The 22,045-nt window shown below is 56.2% G+C and overlaps 1 protein-coding gene across 3 annotated transcripts in view; it reads left to right on the top strand.

Moving 5' to 3' along the window:
- CCN4 (cellular communication network factor 4) overlaps positions 1 to 20,092 on the top strand; it is a 34,118-nt gene extending 14,026 nt beyond the window's left edge. Inside the window, exons 3-6 of one of the 3 annotated variants that reach the window (XR_009865661.1) lie at positions 6,109 to 6,369; positions 9,646 to 9,839; positions 11,479 to 12,301; positions 20,032 to 20,092. Coding sequence is in view for 1 of the 3 variants with exons in the window: in XM_062187958.1 (XP_062043942.1) it covers positions 6,109 to 6,369; positions 9,646 to 9,839; positions 11,479 to 11,778 (755 nt within the window). In the remaining 2 variants the exon portion in view is untranslated. Of the gene's footprint in view, positions 1 to 6,108; positions 6,370 to 9,645; positions 9,840 to 11,478; positions 16,087 to 16,537; positions 17,956 to 20,031 lie in introns of those variants that run through there. The other 2 variants (XR_009865660.1, XM_062187958.1) reach the window with 2 other exon arrangements.
- Positions 20,093 to 22,045: the final 1,953 nt, after the last annotated feature.

The following is a 22,045-nucleotide window of genomic DNA, read 5'->3' as shown; positions in this document are numbered from 1 at the left end:
TTATAGCATTCTCATGTTTGGAGGGAGAGCTATTATCTGTTTTTTGATCTTCAAGTGTCATATCATGGGTATTGCTTGTATGCTCCTCAAAGATCCTCTTTCTGGGACTCTCAGGCCTCCTGCTCTGATCTGATCTGGAGTTCCCTTGGTCTGAATCATCCAAGCAGTATCTTAGGCAATAATCAGCATGACAAAGCGTGGTTACAAGGCATCAGGATGCGGCAGGCCAGCTTGTGGGAAGTTCCACAAAGTCTCCTAAACCCAAGAACCATCTCACTCCCCTCATGCTAGATGGAAGCTTCCCCGTAAATGTGACCCCACGTTTGCTCCATTATGTAGCCACCCAGGGTACCCACTCTCGCCCTCAGCTAACCCATTGTGCTTCCTGAGGTGGGGGCTGTCAGCAGTGGCTGCGTTTGTAACTCCAAACCTGACAATTCTAGCTGAGCTTCAGCGCTAACTTGTGGTGCTTCCTTGTCTTTGATCATTGGTTCTGGCTTCAACGTTCATGTCAAGTCATGCGGCTTTGGCTTGGCAATAATCACCCCCGCTTACCCCATCTTCCCGGTGTGTATCATTTAATGAGCCTCATTACCAGCCCCACAAAATGGTGCGTTCAAAGACAGCTTGTGGCATCATTTGCACAGGATCACTGATTGCATTGATTAAAAAAAGGTCACCCCTGAGCCCCAGCCCAGACTTGTTCAATCAAATTCCCTGGAAGTGGGGGTGGGGATCTCAACCGTCAACATTTCCAGGTGATCCTTCTGCATGCTGACTTCCAAGACTGATTGCTGATGTGCACAGTCAGCTTCCCTCGCCTCATGGCCTAGGCAGGGAGAGCTTGGCCTGGCCTTCCTGCCCTAGACCACATCCAGTTATAAGTAACTGTCACACCATTTCCTTCCCCTTTCCCAACGGTTCTTCAAGGCCACCAAGACAGTACTTCCGCTCACTGCGATGGCACACATCTCCAAAGCTGTCTTGAGACCGACTCAGGTGCCGGGCACTACCTCTTGAGGAACACTGCCTCCCAGACCCAGAGATGGGACGGGCCCCGTAAGCTGCCCCTGCTGCCTGCCTTCTCCACCAGGGACCTGGAAAAGCTGGCCCCATCCCTGCTGTCAATCACAAGTCCTTCCTTCGGCCACTGTGGCCTCTCAGTCCCCAGCCCCAGGGGAGACTGACTGTTTCCGTTCCAGTTCCATGGCCATCCTCATAGATTTGCAGACCTTGGAACGAGCACATTTCAGTAGATACTACAGGACTTCTCAGAGGCTGTACACGTTCACGTCCATTGCCAAATTCCGAAAGAGCCATCATAAGAAGCCTTTTCCTTTCCAACTGAATTGAGCATTGGGCTCTTTTGTCAACCCACTGCTCTCCCACCTGTCACTTCACCTCCCCGACACATACACACATCACATGCATACCTAAGTACACACAGACACACACACACCACTCCTATTCTACTGAACATGCCCCCCCCCCCCCCCAGAAATGCTGCCATTGCATCTGAGGCCATGAGCCCCTAGGGAAACAAAGAAGAGAGGCCAGGGACCCCTGGAGGAACAGAGAGGAAGGCATCTGGGGCCCAGAGGGGAAACAGAAATGAGGGGCCCTCCAACAGACCACTTTTAAGCGATGGTCAGCCCAGCCGACCAGCAGGCTGAAGCTGCCCTTGGAGATGTGCAGGCGAGCAGGCAGTGGACGAAAAAGCAGCCATCGCCAGCCTGGCACATCCGACTCCCAACAGTGGTGACTGTGCACGTGGACTGTGGCCGGCAGAGGTTGCGCTGGTGCCCCAGCCACCGTGACCAAGCAGAAAAGTCAGTCTGAGCTCATCTAGCTTACTCAGTGTGCAAGGGAACCCAAAAACCCACATTTGTATATGAGTTGTAAACGCTGGCAATACTTTCCAAACAATTTAAAAAAAAAAAAGAAAAAGAAACACACTCTGTGGGCCAAACTAGCTTGGTCTGTGGGCGGCGTGACCTCTGAATGAGAGCGCCCGGCTATTTCAGTTGTGTAAACGCCAGGCCCCAGGTCGGGCCCGAGGGCAGTGTGGTGTGGTGGAAGGATCCTGCATTTCCAGGCAGACACTGGGCTTCCAGATCCACTCGCTGCCTACGTGACTCTGAGCACGTCACTCAAAGACCTCGGTCAGACCAGCTCCCCGTGAGCGCTGGGGTCTAAACGCGGCAGAACACGGGAGAGAAGCTGTCCACGCCGTTGGTTTGTGCTGTTTGTCTCAGGTTCACCCTCCTTTACAGCAGGGTCTCTGTCCTGTGCACTCCCATCCTCAGAGCGAGGGCGGGTCCCCTCCCAGGCCCAGACCCCAGTGGGCAGGCTGAGGGAGCCTGAATTCAAGCAAGGTCTTTGGAGCCGCCCAGCTTCGAATCCCAGCCCCCTGGCTGCTTGGTGCTGGGACTGCAGGCCGAACCCTGCTGGGGCTGCTTCCTCACCTCCGAGACTGACGGAGAAGGCCAGGTGCTCCGGGCAGATGGGACAAGCCAAGGGATTGGCACGTGGTAGGGGCTCAGTCAACATTAGGCCCGCCCCTGCCACCAGCTCACATCCCTCTTGCCTGCCCTCTGTCCATGCCCACACCCACCCCCCATCCATCATCTTACCACCCCTCCCTCCTTCCAGCCAGCCAACTACCCACCTACTCATCCATCCCTCTATCCCTCCATCCATCTACCTGCCTACTCCTGCATCCCTCCATCCACCCATCCCTCATCCATCCCCCCATCCACCCATCCCTCCCTACCTCCATCCATCCATCCCTCCCTCCCTCCCTCTCTCCATCCATCCATCCATCCATCCCTCATCCATCCCCCCATCCACCCATCCCTCCCTGCCTCCATCCATCCATCCCTCCCTCCCTCCTTCTCTCCATCCCTCCATCCACACATCCCTCATCCATCCCCCCATCCACCCATCCCTCCCTACCTCCATCCATCCCTCCCTCCCTCCCTCTCTCCATCCATCCATCCATCCATCCATCCATTCTTCCCTTCTTCCTCCTCTCTCCCTCTCTTATTCCATCTTCCCATCTACTCATCCATCCCTGCATCCCTCCACCCATCCATCACTCACCCTCCCGCCCCTCCCTCTCTCCCACCCTCCCTCCTTCCTCCATCTATCCTGCATTCCTCCTCCATCCATCCTCCATTCATCCACCATCCAGCCACCCACTGACTCACTCACACGGAGGACCTTGGTGAGTGACAGCACAGTGAGGGCATTACAAGGCATGCCCCACTGTTGTCGCCCTCACAGGGCATGCTGAGGGCAGGAAGGCCCTCGTGGCAGAGCGAGGTGGCCTGAGATCCTGGGAGGCCTTTAGTAAGAAGAAAGCTAACTTGGTGATGCCCAGACTTGCAAATCTGAGCTGAGCAAGGAGTTGTGATGAAAATTTGACCAGCCTCGCCGTCTTGCCAGGAGCCAGGCTTTTGATGGTTGGCAAGCAGGGCAAAGAGGAGTGGCCCCTTGAGCCTGCTGGTGGCAGTGTGCACAGCCATCACATACGCACTGAGCCTGCCCGCCTGTGGCAGGCTGGCTGCGGGAGGCACAGCAGCACCAGCCCACGTCCCCACCCAAAGCCTGCAGGAGCCCAGAGAACCTCCCAGATGCAGTGCTTCTCAAACCTGGATGCAAGCTTGATTCACTTGGAGAGCTCCAAAAATTCCTGGGGAGGTCCAAACCAGCAAACCACGGGGCCAGGCCCACCCTGTGTGTTCTGGTGCATGGCGTGGGCTCGAACATTTTTTTCTAGAATTTATTTATTTATTTATTTGAATGACTGAGTTACAGAGAGAGAGGGAGAGAGGGAGGGAGAGAGAGAGAGAGATCTTCCATCTGCTGGTTCACTCCCCATATGGCTGCAACAGTCAGGGCTGGACCAGGCTGAAGCCAGGAGCCAGGAACTTCATCCGGGTCTCCCACGTGGGTGTGAGGGTCCAAGCACTTGGGCCATCTTCCGCTCATTTCCCAGATGCATTAGCAGGGAGCTGGATCAGAAGCGGAGCATCCAGGGCTCAGACTGGTACCCCTATGGGAAGCTGGCATCGCAGGCAATGGCTTAACCCACTGCACCCAACACGAGCACCTTGGGCGCTTTTTAAAGGGCCCCAGGAGGTTGCATTGTGCAGTAAGAAAGAGGATCACCGTGCTAAGAATGATCAAACAGCTGCCCTGACTTCTCCCACCAAGTCTCCATGAACAGGGGCAGAGCCCAAGAAGAGCCCACCCCCTCTCTCCACTGCCAACACACACACACACACACACACTCACTCACATCGTCCTGAGGGCGCAGCCACTGGTGCCCCAGAACACAGAGCTGAGCGAGTCACCCATATTTCCTCTGCTTCTTTTTCCTTTTTGCTCATTTCCCTCCCCTCCCTCCCTGGTATCTGGTAGGAAGGAAGGGGCAGTGGAGTCAGATCCCCGCGTGTGAGCCCAGATCTATGTCACTGGCTTCGAGGCCTTGAGCGAGCGGGCCCCTGACGCTCTGGGCTTTCCCGTCTGCAGGGAAGGAGCCGAGCTGTGCCTGTTAGGTCACGGGCAGCCTCGTGGCGCCTAGCATGGATCAGGTGGGCAGGAGGTGTCGCTGCCCTCCTTCCCCACCGCCTCTGCCGGCCACCACACCTCGGCACACAGAGCAGCCTCAGCAGGCTTCCCTCTGTCGTCGCATGGGCTTGGGTTTTGCCCCGTGTAGAAGTGAAGGGGCCATCGTGGTGGTGTTTCCTCGTAGAACAGAGGAAGCAATGCAACAGGAGCTGGCACTTAGGAAACCTCACCCTCGCTGAGTGCTGCGACGGCTGTTCCTGCCGGCAACTGCCTCCAGGCAAAGCCGGGGGCTGGAGACTCAAGCCATCCTTCCTCAGATGGGCGCTCTTGCTTCTGCCGGAGCTCTCCGCCTGCGTTTGCAGACGCTGTCCCCAGCCGGGCATCAAGAGTGACATCTGCCCCGACAGCTCCCAGATCGCTCCCTGAACACCAGGTTTGCATGAACAATGCCCTGGGCGCTGGAGTCGCCACCTGCACCTCACAATATCTCTGACCTGGCTCTCCGGTCATTCTTGGCTCCGGCCAGCAGGTGAATCCATCCAGGGCTGAGCTCATCTCCTGGCTACAGGACCCTCCCCGGCCCCAGCCACCACCAGCTCTTGCTGAGTTCCTGGCCTCTTGATGCTGCCCCGGCCTCTTTTCAGTCTGGTCTATGCTCAGCCTGAGTGTTCTTGCGAAGCCTAAAGCATGTCATTCACCCAACGGTCACTTATTGAGCACCTACTGTGTGCTCTAACAACTTTGCATCTTAGGCTGATCCTACAGGGAGGCCTCCTCCAACCTCATCTCCTTCCCCTCCTCTCCCCTCCCCCCTCTCCTGTCCCCTCCCCATCCTTCCACCCGAGGTAGGTCACCTGCCTTCTAGAAGGTTCCAGGACCCAGGTTGGCTCACTTCCTCACTCCCACCCAGTCTTTGTGGCAGTACTGTCATCCCCAGTGAGGTTTTCTCCATTCATCTGAATCGATTAGAAGCTGCCTCCTCCCAACACCTCTCCCTGCTCCACTTTTCTCTGGGACACTTGTCCCTGTCACCGTTCCCTACGGCCTCTTTGTCTTTCCTCTGCATGGCTCTTCGAGGGCCCAGCTGTTGTCTGTTTTCCCCACAGCTGAGTGCCCAGCACCTGGAACGCTGTGTAAATACTGTTGCTTTCTGATGTACTCTGTTTGCCTACCCAGAATTCTGAGCAGCATCAGGCTTTATGCCAGGTGGGGGGGACGGGACAGGGAGCAAGGCCCCTGGGACCCCAGCCCTGGGAAGGCTCTGTCCTCTCTCCCCAGTGACCAGCTGTGAGGGCACTCCCACCCTCTCTGTGCTCAGGGCCCACCAAAGCCCCAGCCTCCGGGAGCCACCCGTTTTGCATCTCCCTGCCTGGGACTTTGGAGTGCCCCCTCGCCCGTGTTGGGAGCGGTGCCCCAGGGACTTGGGGTTGGGGTTGGGGCTGGGGTGTGACCCAGCCGTGGGAGGCGGCCATGGAGGCCCAGGGCGCCGTGCCCTCCAGGCCTGACTCAGCCACCCCCACCCCGTGTTTGCAGAGGTGGTCGGCGTGGGCTGCATCCTGGACGGGGTGCGCTACGACAACGGCGAGTCCTTCCAGCCCAACTGCAAGTACAACTGCACGTGCATCGACGGCACCGTGGGCTGCACCCCGCAGTGTCTCAGCGCGCGCCCCCCGCGCCTCTGGTGCCGCCGCCCTCGGCGAGTGAAGGTGCCCGGCAGCTGCTGCGAGCAGTGGCTGTGCGAGGAGGATGCGAGGAGGCCACGCAAGGCCACGCCCCGCGACACCGGGGCCTTCGGTGGGTGCAGGGCCTCCAGGGAACAGGGGCCGGGGGAGGGGAGGCTGCGACCCGTGGAACTGCCACCGTCTGGGAACCACTGCAACCCCTGAGCCCGACCCCCAGTCCCACTTCTGTGTGACCAGCTGTGTGACCTGGGGCCCTATTTTCCCATCTGTAAAATGGGAATAATACCACCTACCCTACCTGTCTCATGGATCCTCCTAGCATAAAATGAGGAGGTGCTTTGGAAAGAACAAAACCTTACACATGCAATCCTTTGTAAGGCTACTTAAGAGCTTGAGTGGGGGAGTAGAGGAGGGGCGTGTCTCTAGTTGGGGAAGACACGAGCAGCAGGTGCAAGCGAGGGCAGGGCTCTGGTAGAAGCTTCGTGATGCCTTGAGTGCCCCCACCACGCACTTGCAATGGAGAATGGGTGGGCAGGTGAGGTTTCAGCCAGGTAAACCAGATAGGAGGAAGCCCTGAACAGGAAGGGTACAAGACAGGTTTGTTTGTTTCGCTACTGACTCTTGGAGCCTGGCCCAGGACCAGACACTTAGTAGGTACCCAATCAGTGTTTGTCATATAGATGGATGGATGGATAAATGGGTGAATGATTGGATAGTGAGATGGGTGGGTGACGGAGGGAGAGATAGATGGATGATGAGTGGATTGGTGGATGGATGGCTGATGAATGGATGGATAGATGGGTGGGTGAATGGATGATAAACGGATTGGTGAATGGGATAATGATGACTGAATTGGTCAGTGAAATGATGGATGGTGAATGGATAGGACAGATGAATGAGGAATGGGTGGGTGGATGGATGGATAGATGGAAAGTTGAATGGATGGATGATAAATGAATTGGTGAATGGTATGATGGAGAATGAATGGGTGAGTGAATGGATGGATAGGTGATGAATGGATAGATGGGTGGATGGATGGGTGGATGGAAAGATGAATGGATGGATGATAAATAGATTGGTGATGGGGAATGAATGGGTGAGTGAACTGATGGATGGGTGGATGGATGGGCTAATATGGACCTGAACTAGGGCAGCAGGAGTAGAGGTGCTGAGGATGGAACCGACCAAGAGGTGATGCCAAGACTGAAGGTCTTGGCATTTATCCCATGTGTAGAGGGCAGTGAGTGAAAACAGGATGACTCCCAGGGCTCATCCTTATCTAGGACAAAATACAAGAGAAGGAACATGTTTGGGGCCCAGGGGATCTGCCTGGGGTGAGACAGGCTGGCTTGGACGGGTGGAAGCAGGGTGCCCTGCCTATGAGACCATAAAGAGGTGCGCCCACTGGAGACAGTCTCGGAGGAGGGAGCGAGCCCTGGTGTCATCTGCTTGGAGCCGGTGGAGTGAGATGGCCGAGGGATGCTACTGGGGGCAGGGGACCAGGCTGACCCCTGAGCGCTGGGCCGTGGGCAGGAGACAAGGAGGTGACAGGAGACAAGGAGGTGACGGGGAGACAAGGCGAATCAAGAGGAAGACCAGGGGCCTCTGGTGCCATTTCTAGAGAAAAGTCTGTGCCAGGCAAGTGGCCATGAAGGACTGAGGGAAGGAAGAGTGGTGGCTCTGAGAGTCTTGAGTTTGGGCTGTTTTTCATTAAAAGCGCATGAGATCGCTCAGGGGCTCGGGGGCTTTGTCGATTCCTCAGCGCTGGTGTCGTCAGCACTTGGGCTGGGTGCTTCTTTGTGGTGGGGGCTGTTGCCTGCTCTGCCGGAGGTCCAGCAGCAGCCCCGGCCTCTACCCACTCCGTGGCGGTAGCACCTCCTGCCCTGAGAACCCCAGACACTCCACACATCGCCCCATGCGGCTCTGGGGGACAGAAGTGTACAGGGGGTGCCGCAGGGACAGCCTGGTCCCCAGTGGGCCTAAGGCAGCGGGGCAGCTGTCTCACCACAGCCCCCCACCCCTTCAGCAGGGCCACGGCAGGGTCACGGGGAGGGGCGAGGCAGAGGCCGGCTGCCCATCGGGTGTGGCCCAGTGACCCCTTTCTGGCCCGACACAGGCTGAGCCCCTGCAATGCTGCCCAGCTGACCCAGAAACCCAAGCTCTTGATCCCCCCTAGCACCACCTCCCAGATGCTCACAGCCCCGGCTCAGCCGAGCCCGGCTCTCCTCTGCCATCAGACGCCCTCCCCCCTCCATCCCTGTCTCGCAGGCTTCTCCCTCTCCCAGTCACACTCCAGAGTTCCCTGCACAGCCATTAGCTCCGGGGGGCAGAGTGTGCCACACTGAATGTCCCTCCCCTTTCTTTCTCCTTCTGATCCACCGTAGACTCCTCCCTCCCGGGCTTCTCTCCTCTCCCCTGTCCTGCCACCCACCGCAAGGACGCCCTACCCTCTTCCATCCTTCCCTCTCCCCCTTCCTGCCTCTCTGCCTGCTGCTTCCTCCCTGGTGCTCGCCTGTGTGCGCACGGTGGGGTGAGCCTCCTCTTATCTTGTGCATCTCTCTGCGGGCAGCCCTCTTGCTGCCTTGTCACCTGCCTCCAGCTCCAGCTCTCCGCCCTTCTCCACGTCGGCCCCTCCTCCCTCTAGATGTTGGCACATATACCCCCCAGGAGTCAGTGGCTGAGCCAGCCAAAGGTCAAGTAACCACACAAGCTCGCGGCAACTGATGGCTAAGGGACAGGACCAGCCGGACACTTTCAAATGTGTGCAGTCGGCTTCCGACTCTTCCCTGGAAGGCTGGCAACTGCATTTGATGTGGGCCTTGGGGGTGGGGTGGGAGGGGGAGGGGAGAGCCAGCTGGTTGGAAGTTTGGCAGCTCATAGACAGCAGTGCCGGGGGCTGCAAACCAAAGCGCGACGTCCCCTGAACGCTATGCCCCGGCATGGCTGTGATGAGGTGTCAGGAGCCAGGCTATAGAGACTCACCTGTGAGCTTCCCTCAGTGAACCTCTGCAGAGGCAGGCTCTGTGTCTCTTAACCCCCTCTTCCCAGCACCCAGCAAGGTGCTCCTAGGCACCCAGCCAGCCCTGCAAAGCAGATGTGATTGTTCCCAGGAGGAGAGTGAGGCCAGAGGGGCTGTGTGAGGTGACACAGCTTTGGGTGGCAGAGCAGGTGAACCTGGGGCTGCCAGTCTCTAAGGAGGGCTTCCTTCAGGGTTTCCATGTGGCCACCGTGTAGCTGCCAGACCCAAGGATCATAGACCATGCCCTCCTCTCCCGCTGCTGGCCCTGCTGTGGGGAGGAGCAGCCCAGTCCCCAGACCTTGATGTGGCGATGGAAGGGCTGGGGACAGGTGAGGTCGGAGCTTCATGGGGAATGTGGTCTCTCTGCAGAGGCGGCGGGTGAGGTGGAGCCGTGGCACAGTAACTGTATTGCCTACACGAGCCCTTGGAGCCCCTGCTCCACCAGCTGTGGCCTGGGGATCTCGACTCGGATCTCCAACGTGAACGCGCGGTGCTGGCCAGAGCAGGAGAGCCGCCTGTGCAACCTGCGGCCCTGCGACGTGGACATCCGCCATCATATCAAGGTGGGTCCAGATCGGGGGGTGACTTCTTGTTCTTCCCAGACAAGCCCAGCCTCCGGCCTGACGCCTGGGCTTTCTCGTGGGGGCCGTTGACACGGTGGGAGTCAGTAGCCCAGCTGGCAGGTCTGTCGTCACCGACATCTGGGACAATCCATGTCACCAGGCTGGTGAATGTCACTCATCAGAAGCTTCTATGATTCCTATTGGCAGAACCAAGGTCACAGGGAATTCAGGGCTCCCCTGAAATGACCAAGGGCCTCTCCCTGACTTCCGTCCTCCCTCCACGCCCACGCCTGCCCACATTCGCCTGCACCGGGGCGTAAGACAGCCGTGCCCAGTGACAGGAGGGCTCTGGAGTGTGGCTCCACTGCGTACAGCCGTCCGTGCACTGGGGCTGACTGTGGCAGTCGCCCCCCTCCGAGCCTCAGGCCCTCAGCATTGGCATACTGGAGTTCAGTTCTGAAATCCCTTCCGGCTCTGGGAGTCTACGATAATTAAAATAAATCAACTGAGCTCCGGCCCGCAGAGCTAAACATGGATCTGATCTGCCTAGCCCAAGGCCTGCTCACTCATTGGCCTCACGCTGGCCTGCCCGGTAGCACAGCAAAACCAAGCTCGGCGCTGGCCCCGTGTTTGCAGCTTTCTCGGGATACTAAGGAGAAGGCGGTGCAACTGACAAGACAGCCCCGCTTCCCGTGATCCTCTTCAGACATCCAACACTGCCCCGGCTCCTGGGCCGCGTCTGCAGCCATCTCTCGGTTGGTCGGCCTGATCCACCCACACCCTTTCTTCTCTTCTCTCCTCTGCTTCTTCTCTGAGCATTTCCTCCTGCCACAGTGGCCTTGTATGCTGGGTGCTCGGCACACAGGGGTCCTTGGTAGACACCTCTCACCTGAAATCATGAGTGGAAAAGACACCAACAGCAGGAGACTTGGGAGCTGAGACGCTGAGCTGAGAGACGGTTCTACCACAAAGCAGAGGCACATCTCTCACCCCAGGTTACGGTTCCCACCCAATTCTGTTTCCATAGTTACCAGTCCTCAGGGGTCCCTCCAGCTGTGGAAGTGTTGTACCCCACATAGCCCACACCTCTGCTCCCCCCAGCTCCACCACAGTCTGTAGTAGACCCAGGCACGGTTCGTGCCATGAGTTTGGGAAATCACGATGTACAAGGCATGCAATGTGCACAGAAACAGAGCCCCCAGCATCAAAGCACCCACAGCATCTTCAGTTAAAGTCCATCCAGGTGAATGGTAAGAGTGTGTGTGGGAGGCCATGGGGGAGAGGGGTTTAGGGCAAAGCATGGCTGCTGTGTACGGCACCCCTGGGTTCACTCGACTCCCCAGGCTGGTGAGGCTGTGGAGAATGACTGGGCACTGGCAAAGCAGAAACACAAAGGAAAGGGAAGGTACAGGCAGTCAGATACAACCCGAGCAAAGCAATGCTCCTCTGTGCTCCCCGGTTTACTTGTGCCGAACACGGCTGGACCCCACTGGACTTGATAATGTGCCTCCTTGCTCGAAGATGCTGAGGAGCTAGAAGGAAGATGAGGTGCACTGGGAGAATTGGGGGTGTGGAAGGAAGGCTGGTGGGTGCTCATCCTCCGAGCATACCGACTCAAAGCACCTTTCCTTTCCTGCAGGCAGGGAAGAAGTGTCTGGCTGTGTACCAGCCAGAGGTGCCCATGAACTTCACGCTCGCCGGCTGTGTCAGCACCCGCTCCTACCAACCCAAGTACTGTGGGGTCTGCACGGACGACAGGTGCTGCATACCCTACAAGTCCAAGACCATCAGCGTGTCCTTCCAGTGCCCCAGCGGGCCTGGCTTCTCCCGCCAGGTCCAGTGGATTAACGCTTGCTTCTGCAACCTGAGCTGCCGGAAGCCCAATGACATCTTTGCTGACTTGGAATCCTACCCCGACTTCTCAGAAATCGCCAATTAGGCAGACACCCATCACAGGGCGCAGAGTCTGGCCAGCCCTCCGTGACAGCAGCTTGTCACCGTTGAGTCTTCTCGGCCAGCTTCCTACTCACTTCTCGCTAGCCTGGTAATGGCTCCTGGCCTCCTTTATTTCTCAGACCACCCGGATGACCCCTGACGGTGCTGCTCCAGCCCAGACTGTGCGTCCCCACCATGGCAGACTCCTGCAGCCACTCCAAAGAAAAGGCCCGATCCTGGCTTCTCAGGACAAAGCCCACGCCTGGTCTGGCCTGTCCAGGTTGCTGGAAGTCCTGCTGGGTCTTGTCTGAGCTGCAAGGAGTGGGGGTCAGCCAGACTTCCGATCTCATTAATTCCCTCTTTAGAGGACACATCACACAATGCGCCCCATTCAGAAAGACAGACGGGCTCGGGGGCTACAGTTCCTTGGGCCCTGCCAAGTGGCACTCGAATGCTGCCCGTCACACCCCAAGACTAGCTCTGACGCCGAAGACTCGTACATGCTGAGGTCACCAAGCATTTGCCAGGTGAGGTGAATGGCTGCTTGGTTTGGATTTGTAAGGGAAAGTTGCATCCACTAACCTGAGCACTGCTAGAAGTTAGGTTTCTCTTCACCCAGACATTCTAGAGAGTCCCAGTTGGGTTCATTCCAGTGAGAAATGCGATTTGACAAACTTTATTCATGCTCATGGGAAAAAAAAAAAAAACCAAAACCCAGTCAATACCCCAGGGACAGGGCAAGGTCAGCCAAGTTCAGATGCAGCCATTGACTGACAGGGCTTCAGGCTGTGGGCCAGACCCTTCTTGCATCCCAGCCCTCTCCTGCCAGAGGAGCTCATGGGAGTTGGTGGAGCCCTGAGGGTGGTGTCTGGAACATTCCTTTACTTTAGGGGCCTTGGGAGGTACCACTGAAGTCCAGGCCACCCCCACCTACGACCAAAGACAGGTGCAAGTGTGCCGTGGATCACCCAAGAAGTGGGTGTAGCCTGCCTCCGTCCAGAGCAGAGCCTACAGGACCACAAAGGGCCTGGAACCTGGACCAGCACACATCTGTATCTATGGCAGGAACCCCTGGCATGGCTTTGGGTCTGCTGACCAATGGGCTGTCCAGTTTGCAGGTTTGAACACAGGGGTTGACCTCTGTAGAAATGGACAGACGTTGGAGCAGGTGTTATAACCCCAAAGCGGGTGGAGGTAAAAGGGAGGGAAGGCTATGATCCAGGGAAATGAAGCCATCACTTATTTTGTTAGTAAAAGGCCATTCTTGCTGTTGCGGTTCTCGCAACTCCTCTGCGTGCCCCGCACTGTTCTCAGGGCTCCACATCCCCCAAGCTCACCAACTCCGCATGGTCACGGGCAGCCAATCCCGTCAGGCCTTCGGCTCCTACAAGTGTGAAATGGGAGCTCCGAGAGGCGAGGAACCTTGACCAGAGTCACCCAGCTGGTGGGGGAGGGACTGGGACTCAGATCCAAGAGGGACTGACTTGATCGCTCCTGCTCCCATGCCCTTCTTTTAGAGCTTCTGAAAGTGTAGGATAGGAACGCACAGGGGAATCGCCATTTCCTACTTCGATGTTTCACTCTTCTCTTCCCCAAAGAGGACAGTCTGGGTGTTTGATGTCAGGTACCCAAAAAGGCAGGGGGGATAGACAGAAGTCCACGCATTCCTTATAGATCACCTCCCCCTTTGCACCAGAACCAGCCACTTCATGCATTCAAAAGTGACTCTGTCCATCCAACACTGCACATTAAACACTCACACACGGCTACTCACGAGGGACTTGTGTGCACCGCCTGGGGGATTCCTGAGCAGAAGGAACAGGGAACGGACCCTCCTACTGTGACCTCCCGAGAGCCTAGCCCAGCGCTGGGCAGACCATGGTGCTCAATACATATCCGATGAATTCCTGTTGTATGTGTTCCTACTTCTATTCCGAAGCTCTCCCTGCCAGGGTTCATGTGAAAATCCAATTTTCACCAGCCAAAACCTTCTCTTAAGAGCCATACGGAAAGAGACAGTAATGTTTTAAAGGAATGTGGAGTGGTTTGCATACAAGCATTCCTGTGTCTTCCGGGTGCACGTTGTGGGTTTTCTTCCAGGGCAAACAGCTGCATCCATGAATCACAAGGCTAGGAGTGAGCTGATTCCATCTGAAATATTCAAGAAAACCCCTGGTCCTACTGAATTGGCATCCCGATTTGGGAAACAGAACAAAGCTTCCCAGGTCGTTGTAGGCACGGCGGGAGGGACTGGGGATCATCCCGAGAGTGGGTGGGGTGTGATGTTGGGAATGCGCCAGCTCCTGGTGGCTTTGGGAAATGAACCTGCCCCACGCAGGGCCTGGAGAGAATTCTGGAATCCACGGAGTGAGGTCACGAGGAAGACCTGCACCCAGTGTGCTGGAGCCCTTTCCTGCAACTGTGTGGCCCGCTGCTGAGAGTGACAACCATTAATGAAAAACCTCCACTGACCGAGTGCTTACTGGAGCCAAGCACCACGCTACGCTGTGCGTGATCTTACTATGGCAGCCGCTTGTGTCTGCTTCTCTTCTCCATTCCGCAGATGGAGGAGCCGGGACTCCAGGAGGCTGGGACGTCAGCCAAAATACCGCTGCAGCCAGGTCCCCTGCTGGCACTCCTCTGCCTTGCTCTCGGGAGGACCCGAGGCAGAGCCTGACAGCTCCTGTTGGAGAACCCATCGGTGGGGTGTTCAAAGAGGCTAAGCGCTCCTCGTGGTCTCTCTGATCCCTTGTAGCTCCATGATCTGACACAGGAGAGAACCTCACATTACTGCTTAGGATGAAGCTCTGGTGTGCCGCTGTGGAGAAGGAGGGGGCTCTGGATTCATCAAACCACTCGCTCTTGCTGAAGCCTAGCGAACTTTATTATGAGCATATGGTGACCAGGCTTAGCGTGTGCCAGCCTTGCGCTACGTGCGTTAAGTGCTGGATCTCATGGAACCCTCATAGCCAAACCCCGAGACGCGGAATTGCTTGCGTTTGTCTTAGAAGACGAGCTGTGCTTCCTAGAGGCTACATCATTGGCTCAGGCTCTTTCCAGCCAGCAAATGGCAGACCGGGATGGCAAACCCAGGATTCTCCGACCCCTGAGCCATCTCTTCTAGTGCCACACCTGGGTCTCCTGGCACTCGATCAGGAGGTAGGATTTCTCCAAGAGGTGCTTAACTGACAATCGCCGCCATCTCAACTCTGCAGTGACTCAGAGAGTGATCAAAGGAAGCCGATGCAAACGCGAGGGTAGTCTGGGGTCTCAGTGACAGCGGCTGTGTAGCCGAAGGGACTGTGCACACGCAGTGTGGCTCGTACCACGATGCTGATCATGTCACCGCTTTTCAAATACTTATTTTTGATGCAAAATAACCCGCACGATAACCCTGCCCAGGAGCGAGCCAGAACTTTGTCTGTGTCTCTCTGTACCTCTCGATGTGTACATATGTATGTATGTATCTATTTTTAAGCTGTGATTTAATATTAACTATTTCTACTGCCACTTTTGTTAAGTGACCAAAACTATGAAACGTCTCAGCATTTCCCTCAGAGGTCCCACAGCCCTCGGGCCGTCCACCATGTTGTATAGCATCCCTCCTCTTACTCGTGATGTGTGTAGCATGCAACATGTTTGTTCATCGCAAATGGTTTTTGTCACGCAAATCCCCTGTGTAAGCTTCTTTCCTTAAAGCAATAAACCTTCAGCAGAGCAACCCCTGGATGTGGTGGGCTTTCTCGTCTCCTCAGTTACGAGGAGGTGGTGCTGGAGCATTGAGAGCATTCTGTAACTGCCCGGGTGGCGGACTTAGGTCTCGGTGCGTTCAGCATGGAGACAGTGATAGCTTAGAAGCTCGGAGATGGGCTTGGAAACATCCGTTCTAGCAGTCAGAGCAGAGCAGAGCTGCCAACGCATTCCGGATGGAAGACGTCACGTAAATACACGGTGGAGGTTTGGGGCATTCACGCACCCACTCACACGTTCATTTCTTCAATGCCATTCTACATCCCCATCTGGACTGAGGGTTCCCCTGAGGTCAGGGACTACTATGTCTGCACAGCAGGGTGCCTGGCATGTGGCCATTGCTGCTTGCCGAGGGCCCCAGGGGAGCACCTGCAGGGGTGAGGGGGGCTGCTGGACACAGTGGAGATGGACCTGACTTCGGGGGGCCAAGTGGACTTTGACACACAGGTCGATCGTCCCTAACCTGAGATGCTCCAAAGCCCAAAGGGATGCGCAAGACGCTGCAGGTGTGTCAGCATCTCAGAGTTCAGACGTTCAGGTTACGAGGGATAACTCGCAGAGCCTAGGCACACATTGCAAAACCAAAGAACCCTGAATCTGAAGCACCTTCTCTCCCACGTATTCCGGGTAAGGGCTGCTCAACGTGCGTTCTCCTTCCCGGGGTGAGCCCTTGGCGGTCTCGGCTTCCTGGCTGTGAAATGCAGGCGACAGAACCGGCCTCTTGGTGGGATCGGCATCACACACCTGCAAATGCTTGCATAGAGCTCGGGACACGGTGGGCACGGGGTGACCCGTCTGCTGCCCGCCCAGTCCCAGTTCCCTTGGAAGAGGGCTCATCCACAAGTTAGAATTTCTACCAATGTGCTTACGCATGTCTTTAGAAGTAGCAAGTAAGATATGTCACTAATATCCAGTTGAATGCTTTTTACTTTGATCTCAGACTTGTTCCCTTAATGTTTTTTTATGTCCTTATTTTATGCTGCAACTTGATTTAAAATCCCACACTCTTGCAGCTTTCGAAGGCTAGAGGCTGTCACACACTCTTCCACGTCTCCCAAAGCCAGCATAGGATGTTGCCCTCATTCAGCTGCGTGAACAGATGTGCAGATGGCTGGAAACGATGGCGTGGGTGTCTCTTGATCCCTTCAAATCAAGTTCCCATCTCGCCAATACCCCCCACCCCCCAACACACGATGAAGCAATCAAAGTCAAGGCAGAGTTCATTCCAACAGAAAAATCCCAGGCGAATGGCTTCTAAGCACACCTGTCTGCCGAGGCTAGATGGTGGAGCCCGTGGGCGTGTCGGATGAAGAAGAATGTGTGTGTGCGTGCATGTGTGTGCACGTGTGTGTAGACTTTGGGGGCAATTCCTGAGGATCCCAGGCAGTTGCAGTTTTAGGTAAATGGAATTTGGAAAAAATGGCCAGAGCATTTCACTATGAGGCATTTTCTTCTAAGATGCATCCAGCAGAGGGCTGGTGCTGTGGCGTAGCAGGTAAAGCCACTGCCTGCACTCCGGCATCCCATGTGGGCACTGGTTCGGGTCCCAGCTGCTCCACTTATGATCCACCTCCATGCTATTGTGCCTGGGAAAGCAGTGGAAGATGGCTCAAATGTTTGGGCCCCTGCACCTACGTGGGAGACCAGGATGAAGCCATCTGGGGAACGAACCAGTGGATGGAAGATCTCTCTGTTTCTCCCTCTCTCTAACTCTGCCTTTCAAATAAATAAACACTTTTTAAAAAAGCATACAGCAGAGATGCCAGTGTAATCCATCAGCAAAACAAAACCACAATGTATCCTCTGTCTCCAGAGGCTCCACTCTAGCTGAATCTGAGCTCTTTCCCAATGTAAGACCGAGCAAAAATGACCTCTACAGAGAAGAGAAAGCCGGCCCAGAGCTCACGTCCTGGCTCCCACACTCTATAAAGAATGGACATCTCCAAATCGCCACTCAAAACTCGTTGGAGCAGGCATGCGGGGCAGGGGTTACATCATCAGCTCAGACACCTGCATCTCACACTGCCGTGTCGGACTTTGCATCAATGTTCCGCTTCCAGTTCCAGCTTCCTGCTATGCATACCCTGAGAGGCAGCGGGGACGGTTTAAGTAGCTGGGTCCCTGCCACCCACGAGGGAGACCTTGTATTAAGAGCTGAGCTTCAGGGCTCTGTGGCACAGTGGGTAAAGCTGTCGCCTGCAGTGCCAGCATCCCATATGGGCACCACTTTGAGACCCGGCTGCTCCACTTCTGATCCAACTCTCTGCTATGGCCTGGGAAAGTCCTTGGGCCCCTGCACCCACGTGGGAGACCCGGAAGAAGCTCCTGGCTTCGGATCGGCGCAGCTCCAGCCGTTGCGGCCAACTGGGGAATGAACCGGACAGAAGACCTCTCTCTCTCTCTCTCTCTGCCTCTCCTCTCTCTGTGTAACTCTGACTTTCAAATAAATAAATAAATCTTAAAAAAAAAAGACACCATGAAAGCAAGTTACTGGACTCTGAAAGGGACAACAGAATGGGGAGAGAAACACTCCCACAGGCAATAAGATCCTGATGGCACCCAGAGTCCTACTTGGTCCCAGGAACCAACTGATACTTCCTAAGCCAAGGCATCAATAGGCGATGGCACAAGCCGGGTCACCCCGAGCCTTGGTTTATCCACGGAGCCAAGGGAACTCCTCTTCCCAGGAAAGAAGAAACTAGAGGCAGAGTCATCACAGTTAACAGAGCAAGCAAGCGTTGCTCCGTGTTTCCGGAGCTCTCCACCCTGTGCTCCACCTCCGTGTGCCACACCCAGCTGGGAGAAGGCTAGTTTTGGGGAAAAGAAGTCAGGAGGTCAGGTGCATTAGAAATGCGGCTTGGGCCACCTCCGCAGGGTGCGTCTCCGGGGAGGGCTCCGGGGCTGGGGAAGGCCACATTCTGCAGCAGTGAGCAGGACTCTCAGTGGCATCAGCTGCCACAGCCCCATCAAGTGCTCAATGTCCCCCACCCCCACCCCGACCCCTGTGTGGACGCCATTCACTTCACAAAGTCTGGAATTTCAGAAGTGTGTTTTGCTGCAAATGCATTTTGAAACCCATGCATGAGGCCGGCGCCGTGGCTTAACAGGCTAATCCTCCGCCTTGCGGCGCTGGCACACCGGGTTCTAGTCCCGGTTGGGGTGCCGGATTCTATCCCGGTTGCCCTTCTTCCAAGCCAGCTCTCTGCTATGGCCCGGGAAGGCAGTGGAGGATGGCCCAAGTGCTTGGGCCTTGCACTCGCATGGGAGACCAGGAGAAGCACCTAGCTCCTGGCTTCGGATCAGCGAGATGCACCGGCCGCAGTGGCCATTGGAGGGTGAACCAACGGCAAAAAGACCTTTCTCTCTGTCTCTCTACTGTCCACTCTGCCTGTCAAAAAAAAAAAAAGAAAGAAAGAAACCCATGCATGGCTTTTGTTTCTTAAGATTTTTTTATTTATTTGAGGGGCAGAGCTACAGACAGAGGGAAAGAGAAAGAGAGAGAGACCTTCCATCCACTGGTTCACTCCCCGAATGGCCGCAATGGCTGGAGCTGTGACGATCTGAAGCCAGGAGCCAGGAGCTTCTTCCAGGTCTCCCTGATGGGTGCAGGGGCCCAAACACCCAGGCCATCTTCAACTGCCTTCCCAGGCCATTAGCAGGCAGCTGGATCTGAAGTGGAGCAGCTGGGACTGGAACCTGCATCCATAGGGGGTGGTGGTGCCGCAGGCAGAGAGGCTTGGCCCACTACGCTGGGTTAGGGGCCCCGTTTCGTGCCAGAGACACAGAGAAATCTGGTTTGAGCAAGAAGGAAGTCGATCGGCTCGGTGGACCCCTCCCCAATCCCACCAGGCCACACCTGGGCTTCTCCCTGGGGATGCCACGTGGGCCACTGCAGCAGGGCTCCTGCGCCCCCGAAGAGGCCCAAGACAAACCTGCCATCAGATGCACTTCTGCCACTACGAGGGCCACTCCCGGGGCTCTCACTGCAACACTGCTGTTGGGGGAGGGGCAGCGAGGAAGACTGCAGGCAGAGGCCATGCTGGGCCCTGCAGGGCCCCCCTCTGGCTGACCTCAGTGTACGTGGCCTCCCAACTGCGGCTGAAAGCCAAGGTCAGGGGCTCTGAAACCAAAACCAGCAGCCAAGGAGAACAGAAATAGATGCTCTGGGCTCACCACCTCTAAGCAGCACCTGACACCTGCAAACACATGGAAGTCCCCTCCCCCGCCCCAAGCTGCCCCTTCCAACCCTTAGGGCCCCTGCGGGACTGTCCCGTCGCTCGCTCCTCCGCCCGTGCCTTCTCTCTGTTCCCACCTCTCACACAGCACCTGAGGCAGGCAAGGCACAGCTTGTGTCTGCCGAGTAACCCCTGTGCCTGCAGAGCCGGCCTCCTTCACCTGGGGCCTCGCACAGAATTCAGCGGCCACATCCTTGCATGGGGAAACAAAGGCGGCTTTGTTTGCACTGAGCTCTACCTGCAATTTCGCATTTCCTTCTGGCTACCTGCAGGCCAAGAGACCTCAGTGATGTCACCAGCTGGAATGAGAGTAGCACTATGACTGAGGCAGCCGGGGGCGGGCACTCACCAGTAGTGCAGAGACTGCTGGCCTGCCCTTCTGTCTCACCAAGAAAGCAGCCGTGACACCAAGGCACGCAGGTGCCACCTTCGGACCATTCCACCACAGGCTAAGAGGTCCCTGTAGTAGCCTTTGGTATGTTCCGAAGGCTCCCCTGGCTTATTGGAGGAACCCCCCCGCCCAGCCCAAGGCGCCAGCCTTCCCCTCCACCAGCCCCTCCCCAGGGCCCTCTCTCCAGCCTCATTTTCTGCCCTGTGTAGCCTCTCACGAAGGCTGACCACGCCCACCCTCCTGGTGCCTGGTGCCACGCTGACCCCCATGCTGGGAACGCCTCTGAAATCGGTATAAGCCAATCCCAAACAAAACCTTGAAGACAATGCGAGGTTACTCCAAAGCCCGTCCATGATTGCGGGGTGTATTTTCACTTGAAAGGCAGAGAGACAGAGAGACATCTTCTATTCACTGGTTCATTCCTCAAATGGCCGCAACAGCCAGATCTGGGCCAGGCCAAGGCCAAAGCCCGGAACTCAATCCGGGTCCTCTATGTGGGCACAGGTACTTGAGCCCCTCACCTGCTTCCTCCCAGGATGCACCTCGGCAGGAAGCTGCATCAGAGGCAGAGCCAGGACTCACACCTGGAGCTTCAACCTGGGATGCAGCCCCGGTGGTACCCAAACATTGCCCATGATTTTCTGCTTAAAGGTACAGGAGTCAAAGCACTATCTTGGCTGTCAGTGGTCTCAGAGGAGGCCTTGCCTTCCTGCATACATAAACAAGACGGCTCTCACGTGGGTCGAAAAGCTTTATCCTCTTAGCACTGTCTGTCCAAGCTCTTGAGAACTTCAGATGGGACTCCACCTGCAGTGAGCCCTAACCGTGAATGCGAAACAGTGGGTTTCTTAGTACGAAAAAACACGCCAGGGTCCGCACTGTGGTGCAATGGGTTAAGGTGCCGCCTGCAATACCAGCATCCCATATGGGCACCAGTTCGAATCCTGGCTGTTCCACTTTCAATCCAGCTCTGTGCTAATGTGCCTGGGAAAGCAGTAGAAGGTGTCCCAAAGTGCTTGGGCCCCTACACCCACATGGGAGACCTGGAAGAAGCCCCTGGCTTCAGCCTAGCCCAGCCCTGGCTATTGCAGCCATTTGTGGAGAGAAGATCTCTCTCTCTCCCTCTCTCACTCTTTCAAATAAATCATTTTTTTAAAAAATAAAACTGAGTATTTGCCTTTTTTTTTTTTTTGAAGAACTAATTTAGTTATTTGAGAGGCAGAGGTAGAGACAGGCCATAACATCCTCTGGCCACTCCCTGAATGCCCGTGACACCTAGGACGAGGTGAAGGCTGACGCTGGGAGCCAGGACTCCCGCGGGGGTGGCAGAAACCCCACTTCCTGAGCCACCAGCTGCTGCCTCCAAGGGTGTGCATTAGCGGGAGGCAGAAGACGGGAGCCAGAGCTGCAGTTCACATCGCGGGGCTGGCAGGCCACACCGGCGTCTTAACCCCAGCCTAACTTCTAGGCACCATGTCTGCCTCTGCTCCCTACTTTTTATGGGAATGGTACAGGACGACAGGGCACCCCGAAAGTTAGGGATGTTGGGAGCATTTTGGGATTTCAGATTTTTAGATTGGTGATGCTCAACCGGCAAATACACCCAGAGCTGAAAAAGCTCAAACTCTGGACCACCTCTGGCCCCAGCATCTTAGGTAAGGGATATTCAACCTGTAGTATTTTGCAAACAGTCTTAGCCATTTCTACTCTTGTGAATGTGGCCACTAGAAGTGTGCCAGTTACAGATGCGGCTGCTATTGCATTCTCCAAGGACAGAGCTGCTCTACAGCAAAGAATGTCACTGTGGGAGGGAGGGGGCAGGAGGCAGGAGGCCCCAGGAACCAGACCGGGTAGTCCCTTCATGCAAAGACGCATCCCTGGACCTCAACAGCACA

The sequence above is a fragment of the Lepus europaeus genome, chromosome 4 (assembly GCF_033115175.1).
Source record: "Lepus europaeus isolate LE1 chromosome 4, mLepTim1.pri, whole genome shotgun sequence".
NCBI classification, from domain to species: Eukaryota; Metazoa; Chordata; class Mammalia; order Lagomorpha; family Leporidae; genus Lepus; species Lepus europaeus.
Note: the sequence above shows the minus strand (reverse complement) of the source record. Positions and strands in the feature narration are given on the sequence as shown.